The 16,314-nt window shown below is 50.5% G+C and overlaps 1 protein-coding gene across 1 annotated transcript in view; it reads right to left on the minus strand.

The window, feature by feature from the left end:
• TCERG1L (transcription elongation regulator 1 like) overlaps window positions 1-16,314 on the minus strand; it is a 97,435-nt gene that overhangs the window by 27,341 nt on the left and 53,780 nt on the right. Inside the window, exons 5-6 of the mRNA XM_064464404.1 lie at window positions 10,369-10,494; window positions 1,669-1,763 (exon numbers count right to left, since the gene is read on the minus strand). Of these exons, the coding sequence (XP_064320474.1) occupies window positions 1,669-1,763; window positions 10,369-10,494 (221 nt within the window). The remainder of the gene's footprint in view (window positions 1-1,668; window positions 1,764-10,368; window positions 10,495-16,314) is intronic.

Below are 16,314 nucleotides of genomic sequence, written 5' to 3' on the forward strand. Positions count from 1 at the left end.
CCTTGGGACAGCAGGTACAAGCCTGTGTATTGCAATAACGAGGAGTAACGAAGCACGGGGAGCGACGCCCGCCCTAACGAGGGCAGGGTCAGGCAGGAGGGTGCCCTCGCCGCCAGCACTGGCTGCTCCCTTCCCAGCGGTTTTCCTGGGACCTTCCCAAAGACGGAACAACACAACCCTGGCAAGAGCGGCTCTCCCCGGCTTCAGCCAGCACTAACCCCCCGAGATGGAGGAGACCCAGGCGCCCCCCTGTCCCCATCGAACCCCCCTGCGACAGGGCTGGGCTGCTCTGCGTAAGGCTGCCCGTAGGGATGGAGCAACAGACAACGCGGCAGGGTTGTATGGTACGGCTGACGAGTCCAGGCAGCGTTTTACCACCTGAAGAACAGCTATTTACTGTAGTAGCTTATGGAAATGAACTGCAAGGGGGAGGTGTGGGAGGAAGGCAGTGATCTAGCTCAGTGCCGTATCGGAACTCAAGAAGCATGTACTTAATTAAAAAAATAATAAAGCATACGTCCAGAGGTCTTCATCTTGAAAGTATTTTGCAACTTAACGCGCTAAGGAACGTGCCCAAGTACCAGCCCAGCTGCAAATGTGGGGAACACCTGCAGCGCCCGGTAGGCGGGGAAGGATTGCGTCCACCGAGCCCGAAGATGGCAGCGTGATAGGACTGTGACAAATGAAAATAAACCGAGAGGAGCTCAGTCCGCACGTCCTCCTCCTGCAGAGCAGAGCTCCTGCTGCAAAAAGCACGTGTGCAGGGAGCAGAAATGCGGGCGAACAGACCACGCCTGCTCCAAGGCGGCTTCGAGCATCTTCTCCACTGCTGCTTTCCCAGCCTGAGATGCTCTTCCACACCCCAACCCTCGGATAAAGGTTCCCCTCTTTTAGCTTTAGCCATTTGCATGAAGTCTGCATGAGTGTGCAGACAGCAAATATTTCCATTTATTTCATAGAAGCTGGGAGCATGATTGAGGTTCTTTTCTTTAACACAATAATCTAGGCTTTTTTATGAAAAGCTAATGAAGTTATACATATATAGTATCACCATGTGTAAGCTGCACATACTATTTGCTCTCTGTTTACATTCACCTGTCAGTTTTGTTTAAAGACCTTGCAATTACGTGTAAAGGAGGGCAACACCAGTGCACAGCACAGCTAAATCAAATCAATAACACCAAAAGGTGGAGGCCATGAAAACATTCTTCCTTGCACGTGGGGCTGCCGCTGCGATAAGCAGCACGGCGCCCAGCGAGGGGACGCTGCTCTGAGCCCGGCCGACCCAGCCCGCAGGGCCCTGCCACCGCAGCGAGCCCGAGAAAGCCACAGACACGCTGCTTCTGCACTTCAGCTTCCCAGTGCACACACTGTGTCCCGGGCTGTGGCACCCCTCCACGTTTGCCCCCACCCCCGACACGCTTCTCCTCCGGCACGGGGAGAAAACCAGCCGCGAGCATCCCTCCTCTGACACCCTGACACTACAGGGCCAGAGCTCCTAGAAAGCACCAAGATAAATTAAACAGATTGCTCTGCAAAACCAACTGGAGGAAACAACCCCCGATGGCAGCACAGCCCCAGCCACAGGACAGTCCTTTATACTGACTCTGATTTGTGCAGCTCAATAGTTTAATGAGGTTTTTTAAAAGCAGGAACTCCATCGCTAACCTTATCACCATCGCTCTCCACAGGGGTGCTCTTCCTCTCCGTATGTAAAATCAAGGTCGGTGGGCAGGTGGATCTACTGGATTCTTTGCCATTATCTGTGAGGGGAAAGGATTTCTTTTTAATGTGCAATAAATACATTCCCAACAAGCCAAAACCAGCGAAGAAAAACCAAACCACTCCCTGTGGCTCCGAGCCTCCTCCTCCTCGCTCAGTCCTTGGTTTACAGGCATGCGTGCGTGCCGAGGACCGTATCACCTTGCTAAGTATCATGTTGTATTTTAATGGGACACATTCATGTACTTTAGAGTGAGGCTTTTATTGCAGTGAGCTTTTTGTCCTGCTTTGCCCAGACGTTTTCCAGCAGCAGCCTCCCCGCGAGGGGCCGGCGGTACCCCCTCTCCTCCCAGCCAGGAGGTACCAGTGTGCTCTGGGTTAACCTCCGGAGGAACCACCGATGAGCGGCTGCCTTTCCACTGGAAGTGGTTGTAAGAACACGTTCGTCTCCTTTACAAACAGCTGTCTCCATCCTGAAATGCTACTTACAAAAAAGTGATCCTCCTGGCTACATAATGCGTGTGTCTCAGTAACGGGGGCCATAATGGGCAGTAAGGAAAGGCAAAAAGGCAGCAGGTACGAGACACAGACCTAACACCCAGAAAAGAAGTCGTTTTCACGATAAGAAGTACTAAGACAGATATTATTTTATTATTTCTTTTGTCTCCTTGTCCTTCCATTATTCTTAAAACACATGTCTGGGGGATTGAGCAAAGCTGCTCTTTAGTCACCTGGCCCACCCCGCCGGCGGCAGGGAGGACGAGGAACACGAGGTCCGTATATTCTTTGTAAGTTAAGCAGTCCCAGGGGCAGCGTGCGCAGCCCCCTCCCACGCGTCCCTCCCAACGCCTTCGCTCAGGCGGAGCAGAGCGGTGACAGCGGCGGCTGCGGTGGGGAGCACGAACGGGGGGCGACACGCGGCCCCCCGGCTATGTGACCCTGTGCCTTCCTCCTACAATAAAGTCGACAAACCCTGGCCACGGCCCCGTGCGCGGCACTGGATTTCTTCCTGAAAATTCTACCTGGATTTCCACCCGAGAGCCTGCAAAATTTTAGGCAGAGCTAAACAAAAACCGATGATGTTTCAACTCATTTATGACACAAATTCCACGAGCAGTATATAATCGTAACCAAGCACTCCCGTGCAAATGTGCCCGACGCGTTCCAGCACAGCGGTTCAGTTGCCAAAGGGGGCTCAAACCGCCTGGGAACGACGACGATCCATCCCTGCCAGCGCGGCTGCGCGCACGGTCGGCACCCACGGCCCCCTGCCCTGGCTCCGCAGGGAGACACCCACCCTGCACCCCGCCACGGGCTCCCTGGGGAGCTCCAGCGCCGCGACACGCTGCAAATACCGGGTAATATTACCGGCATTAAGAGTGCTGTAACAAGGACAAGCCACGACAAACCTCACCCCTTACCCATCTCGGGAGTGACGCGGCACCTTCTGTCTGCCAAACAGACTAAAACCGCGGTATGGCAGCTTCAAGAAAGGATTTGCAAGCACTGCTCTTCTAGGGCTGCATATCAGATAGCAGATTCACGTGTCAAAATACCATTTAATTAATTTCAAAATTAGTCAGACTACAGAACAGGCATACATGTAACAGGAACTACACTGAGGAAAAGGCTGGAGTCTCAGCCATTTGAGTCTGCTTCACCGTGGAATATATCACAATAACAAAAATATATGATGTTTTTCTCAGAAGATGACTTCATTTTTATGGGTAGTGAAAAAGAAGATTTACAAACCATATCAATTCCTTTCCATATTAAAGGAGCTAGGAGTAGGGAGCACCTAGTACGTGTCAAAAGGGTCTCTAAATTTATCCTTCTTCACAAGACATCTGTTGACAGGGAATCAAAGCGTCGCCGGCCACGTTCGTCTTTGAGTGCCACAAGTCACACCTGCTTTCAGCCCGCCCGCGAGCGCCCACCGCTGCCTGACGCCGCTGGGCTCCTGCGAAGGCGAAGGGAATCCCGGCAGAGCACCCAGGGAGGCCGGGGCATCGGGGGGCCGGGGCATCGGGGGGCCGGGGCGGGGACCCCGCTGGCACCAGCCACGTTAAAGTCGCGCGTGAGGCACACAGACGTGGCGAAAGCACACCCGAGGAGCGGGGACGCTTCTCGCGGTCACCGCTCTCAGATGCGGAGGCACAATTAGAGCACCTCGCTTAACTTTAACTCTGCTAATGTATTCTCCAGCTCTAAAACATGGCAGGAGGAGGACAACGTGCAGTTTCTTAACTGTTTCACGGAGGTATTTCATTATCTTGCCCTGCGTTTTTCCCATCACTCCAACTCTCCCACCGCCTTCCCCCCGGGACAGCCTTGGTTCTCCGCTCTCGCGGGCGCTGCTCTGCGTGGCACGGCAGGCGCAACGCGTCCTGCACAGCCTCCCTCCGCCCTGACACGGTCTTCCAACCAAAATATTCGCATGCCTTCTGGAAATACGTTTGTAGAGGATGAAAGGAACCTTGAGGCATCCCCTTCTGCAGCAATCGGTGCTTTGCAAGTCATTGATTTAGCAGCAATTTAAAAGCAGCCGAAACAGCCCAGGTTTGGAACAGCTTCTGCCGGCACAAACCCGGCGCCGGCCGCGTTTTGCAGCTGCACAGCCGGCGCTGGGCTCCGGGCACCACGGCCGACCACGTGCCGGGAGCCTCTGAGGGCAACGGTGCTGAGCGGCGCGGCACCTCTCGGCATTTCCACCTCTCCACCCTTCTGCTCTTGCCATGAAATAGTCCCTGAAGCGACACCTCCGGAAGGCCAGCTAGCTGCTGACGGAACGGCTACAATAAACTGCTGCTCGGATTCTGTCACTCGAACGCGGAGCAGCTGGACACGGAGCAGCTCGCTTAGGAAATGATGCTTAACGGACCTGGGATTTATTTTTCCTTTTGCTAGGGAAATCACATCAACCCAGCTCTGCTTCGTTCTCCTTTTAACTATTTCTCTAATCCTAGAAAAAAAGTTTGTTTTTATTAGAATTATTAGAATTATTAGAATTTTGATTCTTTTATAGTCTTTGTTATCACGTTGGTTTAAGAAGTAGCCAAGACCTTTCGCTCGTGTATGCATATGCACACACGCACGAGGACCAAGAAAACACATTTACCTGGCAGATGTCAACATTTAATTAATCACTACAGGCATTAACACAAATACACACATGTCAATTGGCAGATTTAAACAAACCATTGCACAAGTGAAATTCAGCAGAGGAATTTCCCACAGCTGATGCTGAAGAAACGAAGTAGGAGAGCGAGCCTGAAGCACCCTCGCGCAGCTCCGGCAGCTCCGCTTTGAGGCAGTGGAAGGTACGACACAGGGGGTAGCTGCTTTTGTCACGGCTGCTCTTACCCTGACCTCTAAGACCTGAGGATTGGCTTGAAGTAGGGAGCACGGACGCACTGGTGCGGACCACGCCAGGCGGCTCTTGCGCGCGGGCGGCCGCCCTCGGTCCTGTTGGAGCCTCGCACGCCGTCGGCACGGAGCCACTCTGCGCCTCCAACGCCCGAGGCAACCTCCCTTTTCTTCCTCCTTTGACGAGCTCCCTCACAGCATCTGAACGGGAAAGCTCAAGCCCCAGGGAGGGACTTGGGTGCTGCAGCTTTTGCTCGAAATAGAGCATCACCGGCGCAGCACACGCAGGAGAACTACCGCAGCTCACGGCTCATGAGGCAGTCACACATGAAATACACTTCCAACAAATTTTGGTCAATCAACACATGTAAAATAAGATGTATATTAGAAAATTAAAATAAAATAACAGACGAGAGTCCTGAAAGTCACTGTGCACATCAGGAGTAATTAACTTTTATATCTATAGTTGAACATTGCGAGCGTTTTCCCCAAGTATAACGACAAGAGGAAAACAACCCAAGGTCAGGGGGCCGCGGCGGAGCTGGGGGCAGGGACGCTCCCCGGGCTCAGGCCGCTGTGCTCGGAGGGATGCCGAGCTCCCGAAAAGCGAGGTGCCGGAGCTGCAACAGTGCAGGACGGCGGCGGGGGCCGTGCCATGGCCCGCTCTGCTTTCCAAGGAGGCTACCGAGCAGACCACTGTTAGGACTTCTTAGACCATTAAAGATGGGAAAGGACAGCCAGGAAGACGCGTGCTTACCCTCCACTGGCACCTGGTGCACGTCTTCGCTCAGGGTTGCTCTTTTCTCGCTAATTAACCTTCCCCCCCGCCTCCTTTAACTTAAGTGCATAAAATAAACGGCAGCCTGACAATTAAGCTACCACAACGTATCTCCAACATAATCACGCACCTTTTTCTGCCCCTAAACTTAGCAGCGTAATTACCAACGATGTGCTGCCGCGCTTGCTGTAACGCTGCCGAAGGATGCGCTGGAGACGGGAAGATAAAGATATCTGATTAAAGAGACTTCTCTAAGGCTCCTTGGCAGGTAGAGAGGCATGAATAATTCACAGTGCGAAAAGTAAAGGTGAGCTAGGAAAACTATCTTGGGTATATCACAGGGGATGTAGGTGTATGATCATAAACATCTTATTAAAAGCAGAATTAGAGAGGGAGAGGAAGGGAAAGAGGGAAGATTGATTCACTCCAGAAGCAGCTATGGAGAAGCAACAATAAAAATTTGTTTTGCAAAGATATTTAGAGGCCAAGCCACCATTAATCTCAAAGGAAGTTTAAAATTTTGACTCTAAATGTTTCAGAGCACTGGATTTACTTCAAGTGCACCCACCCAAACACTCAGCTTTTCCTATCCCACCACTACCTCTGCAGATCAGTTCTGTCTCTCCTCACAACCTTGTTGCTTTTGTTTTTTTGAGATTAGTCTAAAAACCGTATCTGACTGACTCACAATTCCTCCTCTGTTGCTTCGGGCTCGAGCCAAGCGTGGGATTTCAGTGCCGGCTACGCCAGCCGGTTCCGTGCCCCGCTCCCGCAGGCGGGGATCCCACCTTCAGCCCACCGTCTCTGCTTCAGGGCAAGAGACCCTGCCCCTGCTCCGACTCGCACACCGTATTTCACCCTTTCGTTCGGGTCTGCTGTCTGCTTTGACCAGTTTCGCTGTGCCCTGCCAAACGCTCTGTCCCCCCTCTTAGAACAAGTCCTCTTGAGCCGTGCTTTTCTCCTTCTGTAGCAATCCCTTCCCACTCCCCCCTTTATTCTTCTGGAGGTTTATAACGGGAACAGCAGAATAACAAGGACGAATTCTTTGTCTACCATTCCACACCGTGGGCTATATGCCGGGCGCAGAGTTCAAGGACAAACTCGTTCCTTTGCTGGACTTCTCAGGCACGCAGCCAACCCTGCCCAAAAGATGCTGTTTGCCACCAACAAACAGTTTCTTTGCTAAAGAAGGAAAAGGTGAAAACCCCCCTCCTGGCCCGTTCCCTCGGACACTGTGCAGGGTGGGCAGCTCCATCCCCACCTCCCAGACCGGCTCAGGGCATTGGTTTCCCATATGGCCGCACTGGCGTGGCGACGGGCGTCGCGGCCCGCAGAGCAGCCCCAGCCGCCGCCGGCGCCGGGCACCGCACGGGGCCCCCGTTCGTTCACCCCCTCGGTCACCACATGCTCATCGGCAGGGCATTTCTAGCTGGCTTTGCATTTCCCCCTCGTTTAAGCCTCTGCACCGTTCCTCTCCAGCTGTTCCTGCACCTCTGCAAGCTGGTCCGGGCTAAGCCGGGCTCTGAGTCAAAGACCTTTCCTGATTCTTGCCAACCTTCCTCCCTCTGCTCTTTACATGTGATTCTTCCTAAATATCAAGTTCACGATCTCGGCTCTGATCTTCAAGGCACTTAACGGTCTGAGCTCTGCGTATCTTTGAAATGATGCAGAGCTCTGTAAGGCTGGTAGTCACAGCTCCACGTCTCTTGAACCTACTGTAACACAAAAAGGTTGGATTTGTAGCTGAGACTGGACTTTTCCAGCTCCTGGTACGAAAATAAATGCTTACTATAAGCCAGGACCACTGCAAAATTTACCCCTCCTGCTCCAGAAATACTGAAAATTTTATTCATTTTGCCTTCAAAGATGGATGGATTTTGCGTCGTCATGAGCAAAATCCAACTGTACCAAGCCCTGCTGAACATCCAATTTTCTCTTTAGAAACAAAGTCAAAGAAAGGCTTACATCTATACTGCAAAATGAAAGCATGCCTGCCACGCCACATAAAGTCTGTACATCGGCTTAACGCTGCTGCTGCAAGTACTGGCAGCAAAACGTGCTGGCACAGGCCTCTACACGTACGTTAAAGCGCCCTACGTCCTAGACGTATGATCATGGTTAAACGCGTGGGTATTCCAGCTGTCTGTCCTAGTCCCCTCTTCGAAACAACTGCTCCTGGGCTGGAGACACTCAATGAATACGTTTTTTTTCAAGGTCCAGAGCTTTTAAATGAAAACAAAATTAAAAAAAAACCAAACTTGGAGGATGGTATCTTCTCCTAACATCTCCCCGCCCCAACTGCCCTCCTGGTTAACGCTGGCGACGCAGAGCGGGCTGGCGCGCTTGACTTTACCACCCTGGCACTGGGAGGTGCCCTGGCCCCCACCCCCCGCTGACTCTGGGTCCTGGTCACCCACGGGGCTTTGTCGGGTCTCAGCGTCCCCTAACAGCTTCCTAAAGTGCACGTTTGCTTTTCTGGAGCACTTGGAGGCTGATGTGCAAAAACACCTTTATTACTGTCATTTGCTCTTCATTATGATTCCTACTTTGATTGTTTTTCCACTGGACACAGTGACAATTTGTGGCAACCTGTAGAAAAGAGCATGATAGCCTCAAAAACATTAAAGAAAAATCCATACTCTACTTGAGTGAAATTACCATTTTTCTCTTAAACGTAGCTGGCAGCAAATCAAAGGAGCAAACAGAGGAAGATGAAGGTGTTTTGTATTTTCAAGAGAAAGCTGGGAACAAAAAGATAACGTTCATCTTCTTTACATTACTTGTACGCGTATGAAAACTTAATGATCGCTCTCCCAAAGCGATGGCCACCCAACAGTACAGCCACTTGGTTCAGGCAACCTATCGACTAAACGTCACGCTGGCTTTGTCGTCAGAAGCCATCTAGCCATCAAAAAGCTTCATGCAGCTGAATCCTCGTTCAGCATGATGGATAAAATCAGCAGTTTGTGTTTGAGTCAGCCACTAGGAAGATTATGAAATAGATTTGATATGAAATATATTAGAAACCACGATTTCGGTTTTCAGCGAGCAGAGGCGGCACATCAGCATGACCCTTGCACAAACCTTCATTGTTCTGTCCCTGCATTCTCTGAACAGTTCTAGTATTTCCCCCGTCTCATTTGCTTCGGACAAGAAAGCAAGTCAATACAACCCTTGGTGACTTTAAGGAGGAGTAGGCAGGTCTTCAAGCACCATAACTGCACAGATGATAAAAGCAGCAGGTGTTTACCAAAAGCAAACGAAACCAGGCAAGAAACTCATCTGGTTTGAAAACTGAAGGATGTCAGAAGAGACGTATGAACTTTCCTTCAGTTTTAAGGCATCTGTGTCATAAAATTTTCAGCAATTCCCAGACAGAGCCGGAATACTGAGCAACACAAACTCAACTGGAGGATCGTATTCAAGACAGGCAGGGCAGCCGGCAGACCTGCTTCAAAGGGAGCCCCCAGCTCCGCTTACAGAATTGCCTCGCACAGCTGACCACAAAGCAGTTTATGAAACTTTTATCTTAGCCGTGGGTAGAGCCGGAGGTACCCGCGAAGGAAGCGGCTTCGCTGGGCAGCGAGAGCTTCTGTACCAAGAACCTGCGCATGAACACACACCGTACAAGAACATTCGTTCCTGGGACGCGACCCTTCAACTCCTCCACGACCGTACTAAGCCCCAGGTGTGAAGGATCAGATAAATCACACCTGAACTGATACCTAGTAATTCCTGATAAATGCCAGTTTTTGCCAGGGACCGTGGCTGGGGGAGGCGCGCCCAGGGCGCCGTGGTGCCGCACGGCCGGCGGCCACCCCCCTCCGAGGCTGTGAGCACCCAGGTCAGGCAGAGGAGCAACCTGTCCAGCCCCACCACGGCACCCCCACCTCCGTTAACAGAGCCCCTGATGTCATGACAACAGCATTGTAAGAGGAATTCCACATCATTAGGAAAGACGTTCCCAATTTCCCACCAAAATCTGATCAGTTTTTGATCGTGATTTGCAACGCCTATATATGAATCGAAAGAAAGCCACAAGAACCCCTCCAGCCTCTGGGAACAGCATTGCCCTGCCTCTCACGACAACGTACAGACATTTACACGGCAGTGAATAATCCAGTTTTATCACACGGTACAGCATAAAGCATCCTTCAGCCAACGAGGCTTCACGGAGCAACTACCCCAAAGATAACCACATTATCACGGTGATGCTTGTGAATACCACTGGCATGGGAAACGAAAAGCCCAAGGGCGTTTCAGAAACTTGCCTTTTGTATCATCAAATGCAAAGCTACTGCCAACTGCCAGGCCGAGTAAACAGGATCTGAAACACTCGGAATGCACTCGTAATTAGCTAAAGCAAACGTCATAAAATCTGAGGCGATTTTGTAAGGGTCCCCCATTTCTCTGCAGCATGGGAAGCGCGGCTTGCTCGGAGGTGTGCAAACACACAACATATGCTTCAGTAATACAACCAGTATATAGAAACATAAACAGACCTGTTAACGTCTGATCCACCAAATTGGTTGCCATGAACGTCACCGCCGGAGCAGCCACGGCAGTTACGCGGGTGACTTGCGTCGGCATCAGAGGGCCCACGTGAGCATCCATTCTGGAGGCAGAACCTGCGTTCAAACCAGGAAGAAACCATTTTTTTTTTTCACAGTAAACAAAAATGCCTTTAAAAAAAACTCACTTTTTTTTTTTTCCCCCCAGCCTTATTTCCCAGAATGCTCTTTTAACCTCTTGCTAAACATTTGTCTCCATACCCATTTGCACAGTTAAAACAATAGGTTTTGTCTTTAGTTGAACGCCTGGTCTGGTCTGGCCACGGCGCCTGTTGATTCCCAGCAAACAAGCATCGGTGGAAATTTTAAATTAATAAAAACGTGGCCCTCAGAATAAGAACTTGCAAAGATATATTAATGCTCGCAGAACAGATTACAGCAGGATCAGTTTTCTTATTTAAGACTAAATAACGCACCTCCAGTTTCTACTGTTACTCATCACAGACTCTGTGTCCCACTCTATCCACGGGAAATTATTTTGCCAATAATTTAAAGCAGCAGCTTTATCCAAGGGAATCGCGTTCTGCTCAGACAATTCACAAATCGGAAAAATTACTAAATCGCTCATTTACATTAGTCACGATGAAGTAGTAATCCAGGTCTGCTGCTAAAACTGTGCTACTTAAACCAGGCTGCTTCGTCCTTGAGAATCCGTGGCTGCTGCCGAATTTGAGGTCAAACCTTGGACATCAGTTTCCCGTTAGCCGTGCGCCAAATCTTCCTTCAGAAAGCGGAACGCCCATACCACACCGTCTCGCGTCAGACCTGCACCCCGGCGCCCCCTCAGCAGCCCCCGCACCCTGTTCACAAGCCACCCCTTCAAACCGAACCGGCCCGAGGGACACGTCCCTGGCTTGAGGCAGGCGCCGGCAGCAGCCCCGCGTTTCCCAAGCACGAGCCCAGCTGCAGCACTCGCTGCCCTTCCGTGTCACTCACTGCTCTTGTGCTGTCAAGCACTTCTCGCCCCCGCTTCTCGGCGCTTCGCGGTGACGCGGGTCATTTCTGGAACCTTCGCTCTGTTCCGAAAAACTCACTCGCACGCTATGAACCTCTTCACTGATTTTTGTTCCTCCGACTCCAGGCGCCGAGGCAGACTGATAAACGTAACCCTCACCGAGACGGGGACGCTCGCTTTTTTGCATCCAACTCTAACAACATTTTATCGTTAAAAAGGTCACTTTTTCTTCCTGAAAAAATAGTCTTGGGTATCACCTGGGGTAGCGATAGCACGAGAGGGTATTTCCTCCTTGCTCTGCGATGCGGTACCTTCCCCTGCTGCAGCCGGAGCTGTACGAAGCTCCCCGGCCACAGGCGCTTGAAAAGGCACAACGCCTTCAAAAGCGGGGGGTATTTTAGCGACAATAATAACGATGGTGCTAATTATGCTAACGAAGCACGCATTTTGCTGTTAGGCAGACGTATATGCTGTTGAATATAATCTGAATTACCTGTATGAGTAAAATAACAAACGCATCATGAAATTCATCACGATTTTCCCTCTTCTCTCCTCCACCCCCTTGTCTCCCACCCGAACGACCACGAGACAGCAGCGGAAGCCAGAAACTCTTCCAGAAAAGATAGATTTTAGGATTTTGTAGTAGCCTGAAGAAAGCCGAAATTGGGACTAGAGAAAGCCTAAGGAAAACCCCACGTACGCCATTCAGAGACCGCCCGGCAGCCTGGCCACGGACCTGCCACCTGTGTCTGACTTCACCCCGAATCCCTGCACCCAGAGCTTTCTGTAGCCTAAAAAGGTCTCTCCTGAAAACAGAAGACAACGCTGCTATTCTAAAGGCTTTCCTGTCGGTCCGAGCCGTGGTATATGCGTGCTGTTGCCCAGCTGGGCGTACAAAGTCCACAATTACTGCTGAACCAGGGAAAGCCCACGTCTTCTGCCCGGACCGGGTGACGTTCTCCACGGAGACATAATTCCAGCAACTGCGGGGCTATTTTCTTCCCTAGCCAGCATGTTTCCAAAGCTGCCGTTTTAATGCACTTTCTCGTATTATCAGCCACATGTTCCTGAGGGCAGGCTGGAATTCAGGCTGCCAGTGGGCTTTGTGGGATTCACCCCCCTTAACAGGTGAAAGAGAGTTTAAAGCATAGCACATAATATTAATAAAATTCATTTTTTAAAAGAATCTTTTACAAGAATGGAAATTGACATAAAATAATAAATCTTAGGAAAAAAATTCATTTTATAAAATGAAAGCCATATTGCTATAAAGAGTTAACATGGCTAAAGAACAGGGGCAAGTAAAGCTTGGCCACAAAATAACCTTAGGAAAAAGCAGGAGGTTCACGAAGCTTGAGGCGTTGGGGCCAGAAGGCCAAATTCACTGAATGTTCAACAACGCATTTGCATGACACCAACTTGCTGTTAGCCAGAGCAGCCTCCGGGCGTTACCTGGCGAAGGATGATTTATCAATTCCGAATGCAAACGAAACACCTCAGGAAACCACGACCCCCAGCCAGCACGGAGAAAAAACTACACCAACTTCCGAACGTGGCAGGAACAACCAGGAGGACAATTGCCATTTTTCCGTACGAACACATTGGTCCCCAGCAGCTGGGGGGTCCCCCCATTAACCTCCTCCTCCTCCCCTCTGAGGACCTCCAAACCCCCACGACTCAGAGCCACGTATGAACACAGCGTCACCCCTCTTCAGGAGCTGGCAGCGTTACGCACAGCAACCCCTGAACTCTGGGCTTCGTGGGCGCGGGATCAGGCCTCGAACCCACCGAAAAGTCGCCTTAGGTGAGCATTTTGCAGACAGACACCATTTGCACCATATACCCAGGCACATTTTCACGTACACGTGTACCTGCATGCACTGCAAGAACCCCAGCCCCGCCGCTACTGCACGTCCGCGGATCACACCCCGACGGTTTTAGCTTGGTGCCCTCCTCCTAAGAAGTTAAGAAGCACGTTTAACATTTTTACAGGCTTCCTCCCACCTTTCAGCCTTCACCCGCACCTGCAGTGCAGCCCTCCTAGGACCAGGATTCATTAGCAAGGCACCGCTGTGCCAGCCAGCTAGCGGGAGGGAAAGAAAAGAGGGAACCAGAGGACAGTGCCAACACTATTTTAACCTCCCAGGGCCAGCGGAGGTTCGTACAGGAGAGACAACGGAGAGGACTACGTGTCTCAAGGCACACGTAAAAATAGATACACAAAGCACGGGTCTTCTAACGCAATAACTCAGGTGTACGCGTACAGGCGTGGTGCCCTGCCCGAACCCGTGAGAGCCCTCCGTGGACTTGTGGCGGCCTAGAACAAAGCAAAACGGGTACCGAGGGATGCTCCGAGATTGTTAACATCAACGGAGCGGGGGGAGGAGAGGGGAGACAGCGACAAGGCCTCTGTGATCCACTAACTGTCCCGACAAAGCACTCCGTGCCGCTCTCCCTGCCGGGGCAGCGGCGCGGGGTCCCTGGGGTGCATGGGGGAGATTAATTGCAAGCAGCTGAAGGAAAAACCCCAGAAAAGGAAACATTTTAGTCTGTCTTTCTTTTTCTTTTTGGTTTGTTTGGGGGGTTTTTTGTGCTTTTTTTTGTTGGGGTTTTTTGCCATTAAGTCAGGATAAGAGAAATTTCTGCAAGACACGATCAGTAGCATGATAAAGAAATTACCCTGCAAGGCACTGGGATAAATTTAATCCATATTTGCTTTGAAGAAAGACTGATGAATAAAGCATTCACAGGAGAGGAACAGGTCAGCGTGAGGTTTGTTGTGCTACCTACGGCACAATAACGTCACTGGAGGCACTTGTAACGTGGCCATCTCTAACACGACAGTGAACCATTTTCCAGCTCAAGATGACGTTTGGACCTGAGGCAACAACAGCTTCTTTTTTCCACTTCTGTCAAAGCCCCTGGCAAAACTATTAACTTTGATGAACTCTCTGGATATAAAGAAACGCTGAGGAGGCTCCAGTTCCAACACCGAAGTCTAAGGCGCTTCTCATTGTACGTAGCAATCCACGCAACAGCAGACTCGCAGGGGCTTCTCCAGTTTTACAGAGATGCCCAGCAGAGCACACGCATGAACGGACTGAAATTCTGCCTTCCGTATCCTTGGACGCCACTTCCTAAGGCAGGACTTCCAGCTGTAACCGAGATGTACCTTACTACACGATTAATTCCATGAGTAATATTTTATAGAGCAAGAGTTGTTTGGTTTTCTCTGGCTTTTCAAATTAATTTTAACAGCAACAAAAAGGACACGTTCGTCCTATCGCTTCCAAAGACATCAGGGACAGATTAAAATGGTATTTTATCATCTGGTCTCTCCAATTCTGGTGAGGTATGTGCACATGAACGCCTCGCTGTCCACAACAAGGTACTGGGAAAAGGCTACGTGGCTGTTCTGAATTTATCCAAAATGACTATCTTTTAAAAGAACAACTCAAAAAATACTGGAGATGAGCATGGCCGGGAATCTCTGGCTTGTCCTTTTCCACCTTTAAATTTGCAAAGGGGGAAAGCTTCACGCCTACAGATGTGAACCCACGCTGCCGAACGGGCTCAGCCCAGGTCCCCTCCTGCTGCTGAAGATCTCCCCGGGGGAACAGGCTTGTCTCCAGCAGCCCCACACCTTTTGGCCAAGCTCCTTGAGAAACGCTTTGCTGATCCAAAACCTGCCCCCGAGCACGGCCGGGCATCACGGCTCGCACCACCGCCGCTTACTGGGGGCAGGGCGGGGAGAAAAATCACTCCCCGCTCCAGAAACGCCACGGGCCCCATCCCACCGCCGCTCGCGGGAGCCTGCCGCGCCGGGACGCCGGCCACACGCTGGAAGGGCCACCCCCGAATCCTGAGGCTTAAAGGGACACCAGGCAGACGGAAGCATCCGCTAAGGTATGCACGTGAATATCAGCACACAAGCAATTCTCTACACCCAAAATGGGAATAACGTTCATATTTGCTTAACTATCTCCCCTTAGTCAGACATACACCACTGGAGATGTGCGTTTTGTTACCACAGTGTATGCTGCATGTTGAAACGTGACTTTCCATTACATAACTTCGACTGCTTCTTTATGTTGATTTATTACCGCATCCAGGAATAATAAAATTATCAGTGCATTTTTTGATGCGATGGAAGCTATTAGGCTCACAGCTTCCGTCCATATTGGAGTCAAGCACAGACATATATACACACATACATTTATCTATACCATTTCATACATGCAGATCGAGTTCAACTGCTTAGTTTAATTATATCTGATGCTCACCAAATAAGCTTGAATGATTTAAGGCAATCATAACCTTTAAGGAATAAATATTTATGCTTTCTAGTTCTTTGCGCTCACAAAAAGCAGTCTTTGCAATAGATGGATTTCGAATACAAATAAACTCTTGTGGATTGATTTTAACGTCACAACGCAATATAAGCTTTCAGTAGGAACCGAACATAACCTGGGCTGGAATAAGACCTAAACATGAACCGCAGAGAACTTAACACCTACCCACCCTCCCTCTGTGCATTTCGTGATTAATTTTAGGCAAATTTTGCTACAAAACAATAGTGAGGAGGGGGAGGATGAAAGTGATCTTTTCTATGAAGTTTCTCATTATTGTTGGAGCCAAGGAACCCTGACTAGCAAGTCGTGCGTTTTGAGAACATCTGTCCGTTTTTAAGATTATTTCAGTGCAGATGCATTTTACTGTCGCTCACAAACACAAGCAACCTACGCCTCAATTTAACCGCAGCGAGGACGTTGCAAGGACAGCGGAGGACAACGGCAGATGAGCGGAAGGTTCAGAGATCTGAGGATCCCCTGCAAGTGCCACCCCGCCCTGATCTGCATCCCCGATGAGCAGATGCTGATTTGCATCCCTGATGATGGAACCCAGAGCGGAGCGCTGGGGTG

The sequence above is a fragment of the Phalacrocorax carbo genome, chromosome 12 (genome assembly GCF_963921805.1).
Source record: "Phalacrocorax carbo chromosome 12, bPhaCar2.1, whole genome shotgun sequence".
Lineage (NCBI taxonomy): Eukaryota > Metazoa > Chordata > Aves > Suliformes > Phalacrocoracidae > Phalacrocorax > Phalacrocorax carbo.